Below are 13,967 nucleotides of genomic sequence, written 5' to 3'. Positions count from 1 at the left end.
GTAGTTTGGAAGATTAGCGTGTACAAACAAACAGACATACAGACAGATTTTTTTTTGGATTTGTGCTCCATTACTGTTTCTAAACCCCACCCAATTATTATTTTTTAAATATATTCAATGTACAGACACAGTTTTTTTACAGATTTATTATATGTATAGATTATGGTCCTACAAAGACAATATTTATAAACCGTTTTGCAAAAAACTGACGGTTACGATAATCGTGGTTTGGTTTTTAGGAACATATCGCAAATATCTGAAGTATGTGTAGCCAGCCAGGAATAAGTGTATTCTAAATTCGATTTTTGAATTATTGCCAAAAGAAGTGGTTAACTTTATGCTAGATTGGTACCTGATAGAAACATTGTGGGGATCTATAAACCATACATGTTTTTTTTTACATTTGGTATTTATTCAAGTTAATGATTACTACTATTCCCCCGCAGTCGGTAGCACATGACATGCTGGGCACGATCAGCGAGCTGGGCATCCCGGGCGGGTCTGCCACGCGCATACTGCACACGCTCAGGGACTTAGCCGTAGCGCTGTCCGCCTGCATCTACCAGAGTCTCTGCGACTCCGACACCTTCAGCCTCAAGCATGCTCATCATCATGACTAGTAAGCTACTCCAAAACCTTACAGCCTTTTCAACAATTGAAAACTGCCTGTACAAAATGTCGTTAAATACAAAAACTTTGTCGTTCTAAAGCCATTTGACTCCTTGTGCTTGCGCATATTCAAATTCAGAATGGCAACGTTATTTTAATGTTAACTGTACTTATACTTTGTAAATGTTTCTAAAACTACCGTTTTAAAATGAATTACATTAAGGGTAGAACCATAAGTTGTCATCTCATGATTACAATAATGTTATTTACATAATGTATTTTGTTTGACAGTATCATAGCTGACACTCCAGGAACTAGTCAAATTCTGGCGCGTCAGAGGCGTCACTCTACAGATGAGCTCACAGTCACAACACCACCTAACAAATGGCCAGGTACGTTATAAGGCTTTAATTGCAACTGCTATTGAATTAAAAGTCAATGATACACAAAACTGACATTATTTATCACACTCCGAGCTGCATCGTATATAAACGTGTAATTTTTTTACTAAACAAAAATAAACCTACATTATATTCATCAATACCATCGCAATACTCACGTTTGGCTGAACCGTCTTCTATACAGTTTTCAGCGTTCTATTTGTCAGACTTAGGAGAAAGTTACATTATTGGAGTCAGTTTTATGTTTTTAAAAAAGTTTTTTTTTTTTTTACATTTATCCCAACACAGGAGTATCAGCACTCCGCGGCCTCGCACTCCGCGCCGCCGAAGAAGAAGACGCACCTCGTCTCGCAGTTCTACTCGCAGAGGCATTCTGCGCAGTATACCTAGCTTTACTGGGCTGGGCGGCCGCCGCACGTGACGCACACCTGCTGTACCGGCTGTGTGCGCATGCGCCCGTCGCACCCGACCATGCCAGGTTGTTCGGAGGAGGAGTCAGGAGGCTGCTGACCACAGCACCGGCACCTTCCCTGCAGGTAAGTCAAGTATTGAGTACACAGCAGGTCTTTGGGACTGTGTTTAAATGAATGTAGAGATCTTAAAATAAAATGGCTAATCAAAAGTGTAGTCAATGCCATGGTACCTAGTATTTATGCCATTGCACAGTACCTAAAGCAAAAATAAATAGTCCCACAATTTTCCGTCGGACTCGTGACGAAATTGTGACGCGGACTCAACTTTAACAGTTGCATCGAAAATCACTAGTGTATATTAAATTATGTACTGCCATATACAGTGTACATTTTGTTGTGTAAACTCTCATTTACGCCCTTTGAGATATTTAACATAGTAAATTATTTTCAATTTTCAGCCGAAACTAGTAGAACGACCAGAAGGCACATCAGTCTGGTCGTCACTACGAGAAAAGCGCGCGTTACTAAACATGCGCCTACTGGGCCTAGGCCCGACCGCCCCGCACAAGAACATACAGGAAGGCCGGCCTACCTACAGGGAACAATTCGTGCCTCCACACTACAGCATACTTACTTATTTATTAACTAAGGTAAATATCGGTCTTCTTGCGGCTCGGTTACCAATTTATTTGGGGTCGGGGGAATATTTATTCTGCTTCCATTCCTCTCTGTCAACCGTCGTAAAAATTTTAGGCAAGTAATTATCTAAAATCGAATATAGAGTAAAGACCTCATTTTATCGAAAAAAATATATATTTAAGAACATTTACGAGTTATGACATTTTTATCGACCTGAATTTGTCATAGAAAGAAATATTTAAACGCATTTACGACGTATATTTTGTATATATATTTTTTTTGTGTACTTTTAGCCCACGCCTGAACAAGATCCTGAGAATTACGATTATGATTCAGCGGAGTCTGGTGCTGAGGATGTCGATGATAGTGGCAGCGAAGCAGATGACGACGATATATTCGATACTAGCAATACCAAGTAAGGACGCATTTATATTCTGTATAAATTATAATAAATATAAGCAGAGATTGCGCTTTGTTTACCTATTTTTATCCGCTTTAGGATAATGATGTATGCCAAGACAATGTTAGTGTTGTCAATCGATTGATATCGATAAATTCAAATTAATATCAATTGATCAAAGAACGGTAACGATTGACATCTTTACAGCTCTAAATATCAACGTTTTTTATGTACATGTACTTGTTATACTTTCTCCCAATTTTAATAAATAACTCGAATATTGTTTGTTTTGGTTCAAAAATTAAATATCTACAACATATTTGTACAGAAATGAGAAACGTCGCAAGCTAACGAACTCGGAGCACTCGGACCCGGACTCGTACTCGTGGCTCGTGATGCGCATCGCGGTGTTGCGCCTCGCTCAGCAGAAGTTACAGAACTTCTTACAGCTGTGCGGCATCGAGATGTCAGGTATGTACTAGTGTTGTACTAGTATCGATATAGATGTATCGATTTAAATTATTGGTGTTGAATGATGATTTGTAAAGATAGATGATTAATAATTTATGTACGTGGTGTATATCTGTCGTTGTATATGCAAAATGTTAGTTATGTATCGTTATCATACTTCCGCCGTTATCCCAATTTTATCTGGGGTTAGCGCAGATTTTTTTCTTCGTCCGTACCGTAATTTCACAAGTGACTTTTTAACACACTTATTTACTAGCCACATCGACTTCGACACAATCCATCGTTTCCTTGATCGTCCCCTTCCACTATGTATGAACTTATGTCCATCCATGTTCCTACTCAAAACTAATTAAATCATGTTGAATACTTACTAATAAAATCATGTTGTTAACTTATGGTACAGAATTAGCAACAACAAGTCCCATGGTCCACGGCGCTCTCCGTCGCGTGGATCAATGGCAGCAACAGTTGACGGAAACCTTGGAGTCCCGGGCTCCTCCACCTGACTATATTCCGGGCTGCTTCCCCGAGCAACTGCCCACCGGACCACCTATTAATAAGTACAGGTATGTTACACTAATATTAAGAAAGTGTAAGTTTATATATAGTCATATATAACATGTAACGTAATTAACGCACACCCTCAAACACCCCAATTAGAATATTATGTTATAATCATAATACATACACTGAATTTTTAATTTAACATGTATATGCATTGTTATTTACTAAATTAGTTATACGAATTCTTGGAGAACTTTTTGGTCATACTACTACGCACGCAAATATCGCGCCGCGCGCCGCTCGACTCGACACAACATAACGAAACTACGGAAAAAGCCGACAACACACGAAGTCTTATTACTTTGAGTTATGGTTTATTTGAATAGGGTATTACATGCATTTTTGAAATATATCTTAAATAAATTCTTTAGTCTTAATATATCTCTAAAAAATTAAAAATATTTTTTTTTCTCACGTTATGTACGAATATAAATAGCAGCGTTTTACCTGAAATAAAACGCATATTAAATACTTACCTTATTTGCAGCTTACTAGTTTGAGATAGGCACCTACGTGTTTTCCGCTTTTATCTCTGTCCTTTTCTACCCCATATCTTGCATCTCTCTCGCACACCGACCAGTTTCACTCCCCACCAGGCAGGAGGCGACGAGTGTTCTCGGCGGCCACAGTTCGTCATTGAGTCGAAAACACCAGGCAGAAATTAAAATGTAAGCTTCAAATAAGGTAAGTATTTAATATGCGTTTTATTTCAGGTAAAACGCTGCTATTAAATTCTTGACCGTTATTTGAAGCTTACTAGTTTGAGACGTGTTTGTTATCGCCTGGTGGAAGTGGACGCCAATGTGAGCAAAAGCACAATGAAATTGTGTATGTAAATAGGTACTTAGGTACACGAGTAATCACATGTAAGTATGTGTATTGCGTCCTGGAATACTAATGTAATCAAAGTTAACTGGTACTGGTACTCAGCTACATCCTGTTAGACTGGAAGCCGACCCCAACATAGTTGGGAAAGGGGCTCGAAGGATGAGTAATAAAAATTAAAAGAGAGATGCAAGAACAAAAGCAAAAATTGATTTCATTTTCTAATAGTAATTAACAAAAACATTGCGATACTTCTTAATAACAATAGTAACAAAAAAATATAGACATTAATCAGCTGGATTAATTAAATAATCGAGATAACTTTCTACTTCTATTTAGTGGGTATCTTTCCCTTCTGTAAAAATGGGCAAATGTATTGCCTGATCGCCAATTACCCTTTGCTAATATATCGTCCAAAGGTATATTGTCAACACAGATTTTGACGCTACCGCCGAGTGGAAGCTTCCTGGGGTTGTAGTTATTCCTGCCTCTTTTAACAATGTCTTAATCCACCCGCATCATCGTTCGGGTGCCTGCCTTTGGTTGGCCTCTAACGGATATAAATAAATTTAAGGAATTAGCCGATGTCCGTCTATCTTCTAACAAGGCTTTAGTCTTTCTGACCCAATACACTGGACTTAGATTTATATTTTCCTGATTATCCATCAAAACAACAACCCGACTGCCTATGACTAGAACTGTCGGTCTTAGAGCCAAAGACTGGCCATAAGATTAAATTATCTTTGTTGTTTTTGAAATGTTCTGGGTCTATTGCAAGCAAGGAAAGATCATGGACTCGCCTTTCCGAAACAAGCTAGCAAAAGAAAGAGCAGCAGTGTGCCTGGAAGTTGCAAATGGATTATTCTCGTCTACGTTTACTGCACTTAAGTAGGTTACCAATTGGTCAATATTCCAGATGGACGGCTTCCCGGGGAACAGGTTTGCTCAGCGCTATTGATTTTAAAATGTGTCCGACTAGAACGTGTGAGCCTAGCTCTAGAGTGGTTTCTGCATTGCATAGTGTAGCTATAACTGACTTGTGTAATAAAATAGTATTGTATGCTAGTTTATTTACTATGTGTAAGTCCGCTAAAAATTGGGTAAGTATAGGTCCAAATAGGGATTCAAGGATTCATAGGATCCAATTTCATACTTTTCGCCCCAATTTAACCATCGACTCCAAGCTGATTGATAAGTGTTGCGTGTGGATTGAAGAAGACTTCAGTCGGAGAGACTCCTTGTCCCTCCCCCCCCCCATTTCCTTGACCTTGGCAGGGGGTATCCCCGTTGCTGTCTCTATCGGTTTCTGCTCGAGGTTCATCAGTGTGTAGGGTACTGCTAATGATCGGGACTTCAAATCTGCTTCGCCAAAATACCTGGTGCCACCGAAGGAACTACTATGAGATTAACTCCCGTTCCTGAATTGAGATGACCGAGGACCTACGGTATAAGGTAAGGTGGCGGTAATACCCATGCTAGCGGGTAAGTCAAAACTTGAGAAAAATGCATCGTGGAACCCCGCTTTCGGGTCCTTCAGATCTAGGGGCACGTAGTACACAACTATGTGTCCCTGGGCTCGCTTCGAGGCAAATAGGTCCACTGCTGATACAAGATGCCACTCCGGTGGAGGTTTGTGTCGGGAGAGATGGTCTGCCTGACTGTTGAATAGGGCTGGTATATGATTCACGACGTGATAGATTTGATACAGCTCAAGATAACTGAATACTCTGTACGTCAAGTTCGGTAAGCTCCTTGATCGGGTGCCACCTTGATTTCTTAGATATGACACCACAGTCCCATTTCTGCATTGAAAAATGGCTGTTGATCTCTTTAGCAACTTGCCGTGATTTTCCAGTTAACACTGCAAGCATCTCTTTCAGATCGCAGTGAAAGCCTTTTTCTCTCTCGTTCCATGAACCCATTACGGGAGTTCCGTTCAGTTGTGCCCCCATCCTACATCGGAGGCGTCCGTGGTTATAAGGTGACAGGGAAGTGGCGAATGAATATCCAAGGTTTGGTGGCAGCTGACCAGCCACCACTTTAGATCTGCTAAGGTATCTGCTGGTAGGTTCAACATTGCTATACTCCATTCACCGAGCCGTGAGCCCACAATGTAACCAAAGAATGACACTTTTTCAAAATGGTGGGTATAACCCGACCGATGACAAAAACGTCACATTTTTATGTAAAATGTTCTTAGTATCTGTGGTCTTCAATTAAGTAGGGTTCTATGTATGACAGTCAAGACTTCTAGGTTCATTTTACATGTAAACGATTTACTACATATTTCATTAAAATTAAGAAAATAATTTACGGCATTTATCATACATATTTGATATCAATTAAGTTTGAAAAGATTGCATAAGTTCCACAGACATCGTTCTAAAATATCATTTCTAATGTTGTCAGTATATTACTTTCGTAGTTATTTTTATAAAATATGATCATTACTTCAATCGTGACTTATAAGAACCCTTTTTATGGTTTGTTCACCGTTTGGCTCACGGTTCCATGAATAGGGTAGGTATAGATTGCTGTTCAACACTGCATTGAGGAAAGTGAGGAGAGCCCGGTAATGCAGTCTGCCGTATGGAACAACGAAAACTTGCGAAGTTTAAAAGTCCTATCAAGCTATGCAGGTCTTCTAAGTTTGTCGTGCTGTTTGTCACGTAGTGCGTTTTGTCATTATCTTGTTGATAATGCTTGCGATTTATTCACTTGCCATCCAAAACATGGTGCAAATGATCCCAAAGTAGGCAAATATATCTTGGTGAGCCACCAGAAAATCGAGATACACAATTATGAGTAACCCTTGAGTTTTCAAAGTTTGAGCAACCCAAATTGGTCACTGTGGCGAAGGTCTTGGGTGCCGTGCTTAAGCCAAATGGTAGGCACGTAATCTGAAGCAGTCTTCTTCTGTATACTAGTCGAAGAACATATCTGTGACCTTCGGCTACCGGAAGGTAGAAGTAAGCCTGGGCGAGATCCACTTGCACAGCCATTCGTCTTTCTGAAGAAACTCTAGCACCCGAAAAACATTTATTAAACTGAAGGGTTCCGTAATTATGAACTTGTTGAGAACCTTGAGATTGAGTATTGGACGGTTCTTTCCGTCGCCTTTTGGGCACAAGAAACATATTGGAAAGAAAGCTGGCAGAATTTGCAGCTATCAATAGAACTTTTTGTTTTATCATTTGGGATATGACGACATCCATCTCTTTGGACTCTCTGGTCAAATCTGGCATTATCTATCAAAGGTGGCTTTTGGCCAATGGTATGCGATACCCAGTTATTATTTTTAACAAGAAAGGCGGAGCTCCCATTTCTTTCCATTGGTCTTGATATAATGTTAGGCAACCCGCCTGGAAAGTCATAACTTACGTGCCTTGTTGGACGCATCAAAGTCCGCCTGCGGTCCTGGACGCTTTCTGTTTCCTCTGTTGGACATGGTTCCTATTGTAATTTACTCGTGATATCCCAAGGGAGCTTTTAGAGTTTTGCGTCACACGCCATTCAGCGTGAGTGTGATTACCATTTCCCTTCGAGGGAAGGTTATAATGGCGACTCTTCGAAAGTCGATCCAAAAAGCCACCCTGCGAGGGTAGATTGCAATGATGGTACGACCCGCAACATGCATGATTGGTACCCTGCGAGGGTCCGTGATAATGAGCCGACCCCTGCGGGGGATGGCTAGTATACTTACTGGTCCCTGCTTTGTAATGATGCTGCTACTCGCAACATGCAAGATTGGTACCCTGCGCGGGTCCGTGATAATGAACCGACCCCTGCGGGGGGTGGCTAGTATACTTACTGGTCCCTGCTTTGTAATGATGCTGCGACTCGCAAAATGCAAGATTGGTACCCTGCGCGGGTCCGTGATAATGAACCGACCCCTGCGGGGGGTGGCTAGTATACTTACTGGCAGTCCTAGGCGGAGCGTACCAAGTCTTTCAAGGCCGAAAACCATCACACGCCGTGATAATGAGCCGACCCCTACGGGGGGTGGCTAACAGACTTACTGGCAGTCCGAGGGGAGCGTACCAAGTCTTTCAAGGCCGAAAACCATCACACGCCGTGATAATGAGCCGACCCCCATGGGGGGTGGCTAACAGACTTACTGGCAGTCCGAGGGGAGCGTACCAAGTCTTTCAAGGCCGAAAAGCTTTCTTGACACCACCAGCCCTCTTCAAGTGCGGTAGTGACCAGTCCGAACTAAGGAGATGCTGGTTGGACCGCACCTCACACCATTCTTTTTTGTCAAAAAGTTGAACACCTTGCAGGATTGAACTAGGGCCACAGGTGCCTTAGGAACTTCGGGCTTGCTTTCTTTTCCATAGTCACGTGCACGGGCTGTGGTAGCTTTATTATTTACCGCATCCATATTTGCTTTATAAGTCACTCATTCTGAAAACAAATTACTGAAAAAAAAAAGTACACGGAAAAAACTCGTGACAAAAAAGGGGTAGATGTACAAAATATTAACACTTGATTTCGCAAAATCGAATATCGAACGGTAAAACCGTTAACAAATTGTATAAAATATTATAAACTCACCTGTGTTCTGCGAGAGCACTGAGTTTATTTTTCAACGAAATACTACAGCGGTTGGTTAGACCAACCTTCTCGGGCGGAAAACAAGACGCCAATGACGAACTGTGGCCGCCGAGAACACTCGTCGCCTCCTGCCTGGTGGGGAGTGAAACTGGTCGGTGTGCGAGAGAGATGCAAGATATGGGGTAGAAAAGGACAGAGATAAAAGCGGAAAACACGTAGGTGCCTATCTCAAACTAGTAAGCTTCAAATAACGGTCAAGAATTTAATTAATTGTTTTATCATAATTTCAAATTTCGCGCGTATTTCGCGAAAACGCGGCACACAACGGACGCCATGATTGTTTTTTGGTCATGACGTCATTACGTTAGTAAACAAACTACAGCTGTCAGTAATACATATTTTGATATGTATTGAAAATTTTAATAATGAGTAATTATGCTCCGTATCGTTGGTGTGTTGTTTCTGAATGTGAGAACACTAGTGTAAAAACACCAGACAAATTATGGATTCAAGTACCAGTGGATATAAATATGAGAAACACTTGGTTAAAAGTTGCGAGACGAGATCCCGGACTGTTATCAGATAAATCTCGTTTATACTTTTGTGAAGATCACTTTGATGTAAGTAACTGTATTAACATTACCTATCTAATGAAATATACTCTTTAACCCGGCGGGAGTGTGGTGCGCAAAGATTACATAGAGTATGTGGTGGGGTGTAACATACCCCACGGAACAAAACGTCTTTTAACTAAGTATTTCTCCAAAATTGTACAAAATTATTACTAAGTATTATGAATGGGAACCCCTATAACAAAAAAATAACCAAATAAATACATATTTTTTAAACTTTTGTTACTTACTTAGCAGTTGAACAATTTGAGAACTTTTTGGTGACAAAAAATTATTTGCTCTATTAAAATATTCATAAAATCAACCATAATGATTAAAACAAAATAAAAACTTCTAAATTAACAAAAAATTAGATCTTCTTTCAATTAAAAATTTAAAAAACTTATGGAATCAAATGGAATATCTTAGTAAGAGGCCTCGCCGCCAGCACAATTTTTGCAAGAAAATATTGCATGTTCTAGGCACAGTGATTTTTTGCAGTTTGCACAGACATGTTTTGTGTTCCGATCTTTTTTCCGAGGACAATCCGCACATCCTCGTCATCCGATTCCCACTCGCTGCTAATCGCTTCAAAGTCATCACACACTGCTTGCGTGTATGATTCAAGCTCATGCTCAATGCAATGATCAAATTCTTCGGTAGAACTTGATTCATCTGAAGATTCGGCTAAAACTTCATCAATAATGCTTCTTATACGTCTTTCAACTGCCTCCAGTGCCATTTTTATTCAAAAAATATAAAAAATATAAGTATACATGTAAAAATACATATGTACATATAAAAAATACGAAAACAATACGCGAACTATGTGGCGGGGTGTGACCTACCCCACAGACGTTTACGCACTTGCACTTCAATCACCAGCCGGCGTAACACCGAGATCATGCCACTATCCTCTACTGCAACCTCTTACCTCCAGCTACACGAAGCCCCGAAATCTAGTTGTTACCAGTTAAAAAAATATACCTAGGTAAATCAATGCTGGGGTATGCTACACCCCACCACACTCCCGCCGGGTTAATGATAGGTTAACTACTTCAAGAATCAATACTTTGGGAAATGTGGATAATATTTAGAGGTTATACACTTTTGTTTACTACCGTAATGACGTCATTAGCATGGCGGCGACATTTCGTAGTGTTCAAAGACAGATAAAAAAACCTAAAAACTTTAAACTGCAATAAAAAATATATTTATGTACCTTACGAAGTGAAACTAACATTTCCCGATTGCTTTTCCTCTAAACAATCATTGTAATACACTTTTAATTTTTTTCTCATCTAGACTAAAATACCCTATTTGTTTTGACTATACAGGGTTAATATGACAATAATTTCCGTAGTTTTAATTATTTTTGGGCTTAAAAATTACCTATATTAAAAATCGATTCAGTAAACGATTCTGAACAAACTAATTTCAGGATGTGCGTTAATTAAGTTACATGTTGTATATGGATATATCGATATTTTTTCGCGTTCCTCAAAAAATACTCTATAGATTTTTTGAAACTTGGCAGTCGTCAGAATTTCATATAGCTTGGGATAAAGGAAGTAGTTCCTTCAGAAAGCGGGTGAAAGCTAAAATTTTTATTATCCTTGTTTTGCAAAATATAGATTGGGAATACATATCTCTCATTATTTATCTATCACTGACACCGGTGAAGCTTTAAATAATGAACTATCTTTGTTCCAGATGTTTATTAGAAAAGCATAATACTCCGTTCAGCTCGGTGCTGTTCAGCGCCGCGCCCGCCCGGAGACTGTGGAGTTTCCTCGTACGACAAGAACCGGTCCAGGTAAGATAGGAAGACTTCTTCAATTTCATATACTGTCATTAAATAAGAATATAGTAGCTTCTTTGTACATAGCAAAAACTTAATTTGTGCTAAAAATATGAACGGGCTTATTTATTCAACAGGGAAAGTTCTTTCACTGTTGTGAAGCCACAGTACCACCACGTAATATATTTTATCCAAGTACCTAAGTACAGTTTCCAGGAGACGCTAGTGAAACCACGGGAAAGCAGCTAGTGGGCCATATTTTTCCAAGAATGAGACGTAGTTTCCACGACTCCCACCAGCTAATTAATCTATATTTCAATATCCTAGGACCTGTTCATCCGTGCGGTATTCTCCCGTCGCCGCACTCAGTCCGTAACAGCGGAGACGATAGCGGCCGAAGCTCGCGGAGGCTGCATACCTCAGCAGCAACGTGACCGTGACCTTGAACTGCATAACCCCGTGAGGATCATACATAAGGAGCAGGACTCTATTGCTGCCTTCTGTTTGAATAAGGTAATTAGTTGATTAGCTGACCGCCATTTAGTATTGCAAAATGCTTAATCATTTATGCGAAGTTCTATTTATATTGTTCCAGATGTTTATTAGAAAAGCATAATACTCCGTACTTACTCTAATGTACTTAATCTAATGTATTTGTATATCAGGTCGGCGGCTGCCTGCTGGCAGTAGCCACAGCCCGCGAGGTACAAGAGATGGACGTGTCGCTGCTACTCCGCGCGGGCGCGTGGTGGGCGGAGGACGAGTGCGAGCTGGACCTGCTGGCGCTGGCCGCCGACCCCGCCGCGCTGCCCGACACCGGCTTCCTGCTCATACAGCACCACGACAAGTATGTACTTTAATGTAGCCTGGGAAATTCCTACGTAATACCCCCATGGTTCACGTAGGCTAGAAGGCGACGTTACCGACAACAGCGCCGGCACCCGGCTGCCTGTGCCCCCAGTGCGTGCGGAATGCAGTGGGTGTTACAAACGAATTTGCCAGACTTTAGGTCTGGCCGGCTTATAGGACTTAGCCTGGGTCTTGTATGTTACGCAGTAGCTTTAGTTTGATTTTCTTAAAAAAAAATCTCCAAAACCAAATATACATTATGTTGATATTTAAAAATCGTCACTATTTGAGAAATGTATAAAAGTTACGTTTGACATTATTTTCCGTTGATCTTGGCCTCCTTTACAATCATCCTCCAGTTGTCAAAAAGCTTGGTTGTTGTTTTCCAGACTCTTTTGAGATTAATCCATCAAAACCGCCTTAAAAACAAGTGATCAATCATTATCATGATTTACAAATATATGCTTCTCCATACAGGCCCAACAGCGGTTCAGTACCAGGCACTGGGAACAGCTCTCCGCTGAATCCAAACGCTCCTCAAGTGCCAGTGGGCATGGCCAGTCAAACTGGACGAGGCGCCAGCGTTGTAAGTATTACATACACCTTTATTGCTAAATCCTTAGCCTGGAGCGGCGGTGTACTGAGCGTTTTGTTTGTTTAAAAGTGAAAATATTAAGAATATTTTTTCATAAAAAAAATATACCTATATAAGCCTATAGATAAGCCAGTATACCTAAATAATGTACTCTTCTATATCGGTTCATATGAAAACCTATTTAGAGGTGATAAAAAGTTTTGCAACAACTATTATGTAATTTGTTAACATATTATGAGCCCGCTTATCAGTGGGGTTTAGTAAGCTATTATTTCTCACGGTTAAAAGCATCATAATGTGTTTGTATTGACCTGCACAATATATGTATGTCTTATCTGCACTATCGGTGAAATTTTATTACAATTTCGTATGCTGTTTTATTGTCCATACTTGATTGGTTATCTTTTAGTGGTATCAGCGCATCATAATTTTGCGCTTTTGACAACCTTATATATGACAAATGTATGCGAAATATTAAATTGGCATGCTACTAAAATATAAAAAAATTACCAGGTTGACATCTTTGAATCAATCATGCTTTTCTGAATAAGGTATAGCAACTAATTTAGGGTAACTGACCTTTAGAGAAGTATGGCTAATTACAAAACTATATAAAAGGTGCTCCAAAAACAGTTTATTTTATTGGTATTGACCTTGCACCAGCTGTTCTTTAAAGGTATTGGATACTTCTACGAAGTCTAACCAAAACTAATATACAGTATTATTTAGCTTACTTATTGACTGGACGCTGAAAGATCTCAGATTATAATTTAAAGCTTCTTAACCATTAACGCTACTTATTAAACTTACATCTTTATAGAGGGGGTTACAATATCCTTGGTATAAAATCTAACATAGAATGAGCTAAAGTAACTGTGAGTATAACACATTAACAGGAGCGGCGGTCGAGCAGCATACCGACCGGCGTAGAAGCGTATATAGCTACAGTACGTGCACCTAATAACTAATGCACTATGCACAGTGGGTGAATCAATGTTCCAACACGGAAAAAAATCTTAACACTTAAAAAAATACTCTACTTTAATAAATGGATGTAGGCTTCTACGCACTGTGTGTAGTAAGCCTCAATATTAAGACTAGAATACAACATGACTAGAAACATGTTTTGATACTTTCTCGGGATTTTTTTTGATAAAATTGTCTAATTTTAATACCTCAATGCTGAATTGGGCTTTCTTTTTGAACTTCATTGTTTGGTTATTGCAAATAAATAC

At 39.9% G+C, this 13,967-nt stretch overlaps 1 protein-coding gene across 7 annotated transcripts in view; it reads left to right on the top strand.

Annotated features, from left to right (window-relative positions):
• Positions 1–13,967, top strand: part of LOC124637173 (dmX-like protein 2) — a 63,105-nt gene that overhangs the window by 43,884 nt on the left and 5,254 nt on the right. For 6 of the 7 annotated variants that reach the window (XM_047173532.1, XM_047173528.1, XM_047173530.1 and 3 more), the window contains 11 exons: positions 447–619; positions 901–1,001; positions 1,299–1,546; positions 1,882–2,073; positions 2,356–2,477; positions 2,791–2,933; positions 3,337–3,499; positions 11,201–11,303; positions 11,616–11,801; positions 11,954–12,135; positions 12,615–12,723. In XM_047173532.1, coding sequence (XP_047029488.1) covers positions 447–619; positions 901–1,001; positions 1,299–1,546; positions 1,882–2,073; positions 2,356–2,477; positions 2,791–2,933; positions 3,337–3,499; positions 11,201–11,303; positions 11,616–11,801; positions 11,954–12,135; positions 12,615–12,723 — 1,722 coding nt within the window. Of the gene's footprint in view, positions 1–446; positions 620–900; positions 1,002–1,298; positions 1,547–1,881; positions 2,074–2,355; positions 2,478–2,790; positions 2,934–3,336; positions 3,500–11,200; positions 11,304–11,615; positions 11,802–11,953; positions 12,136–12,614; positions 12,724–13,628; positions 13,680–13,967 lie in introns of all 7 variants that reach the window. The other variant, XM_047173529.1, reaches the window with a different exon arrangement.

Source organism: Helicoverpa zea, chromosome 15, assembly GCF_022581195.2.
Source record: "Helicoverpa zea isolate HzStark_Cry1AcR chromosome 15, ilHelZeax1.1, whole genome shotgun sequence".
NCBI lineage: Eukaryota > Metazoa > Arthropoda > Insecta > Lepidoptera > Noctuidae > Helicoverpa > Helicoverpa zea.
The sequence above is the reverse complement of the archived record's forward strand: the minus strand, read 5'-3'. Positions and strand labels throughout refer to the sequence as shown.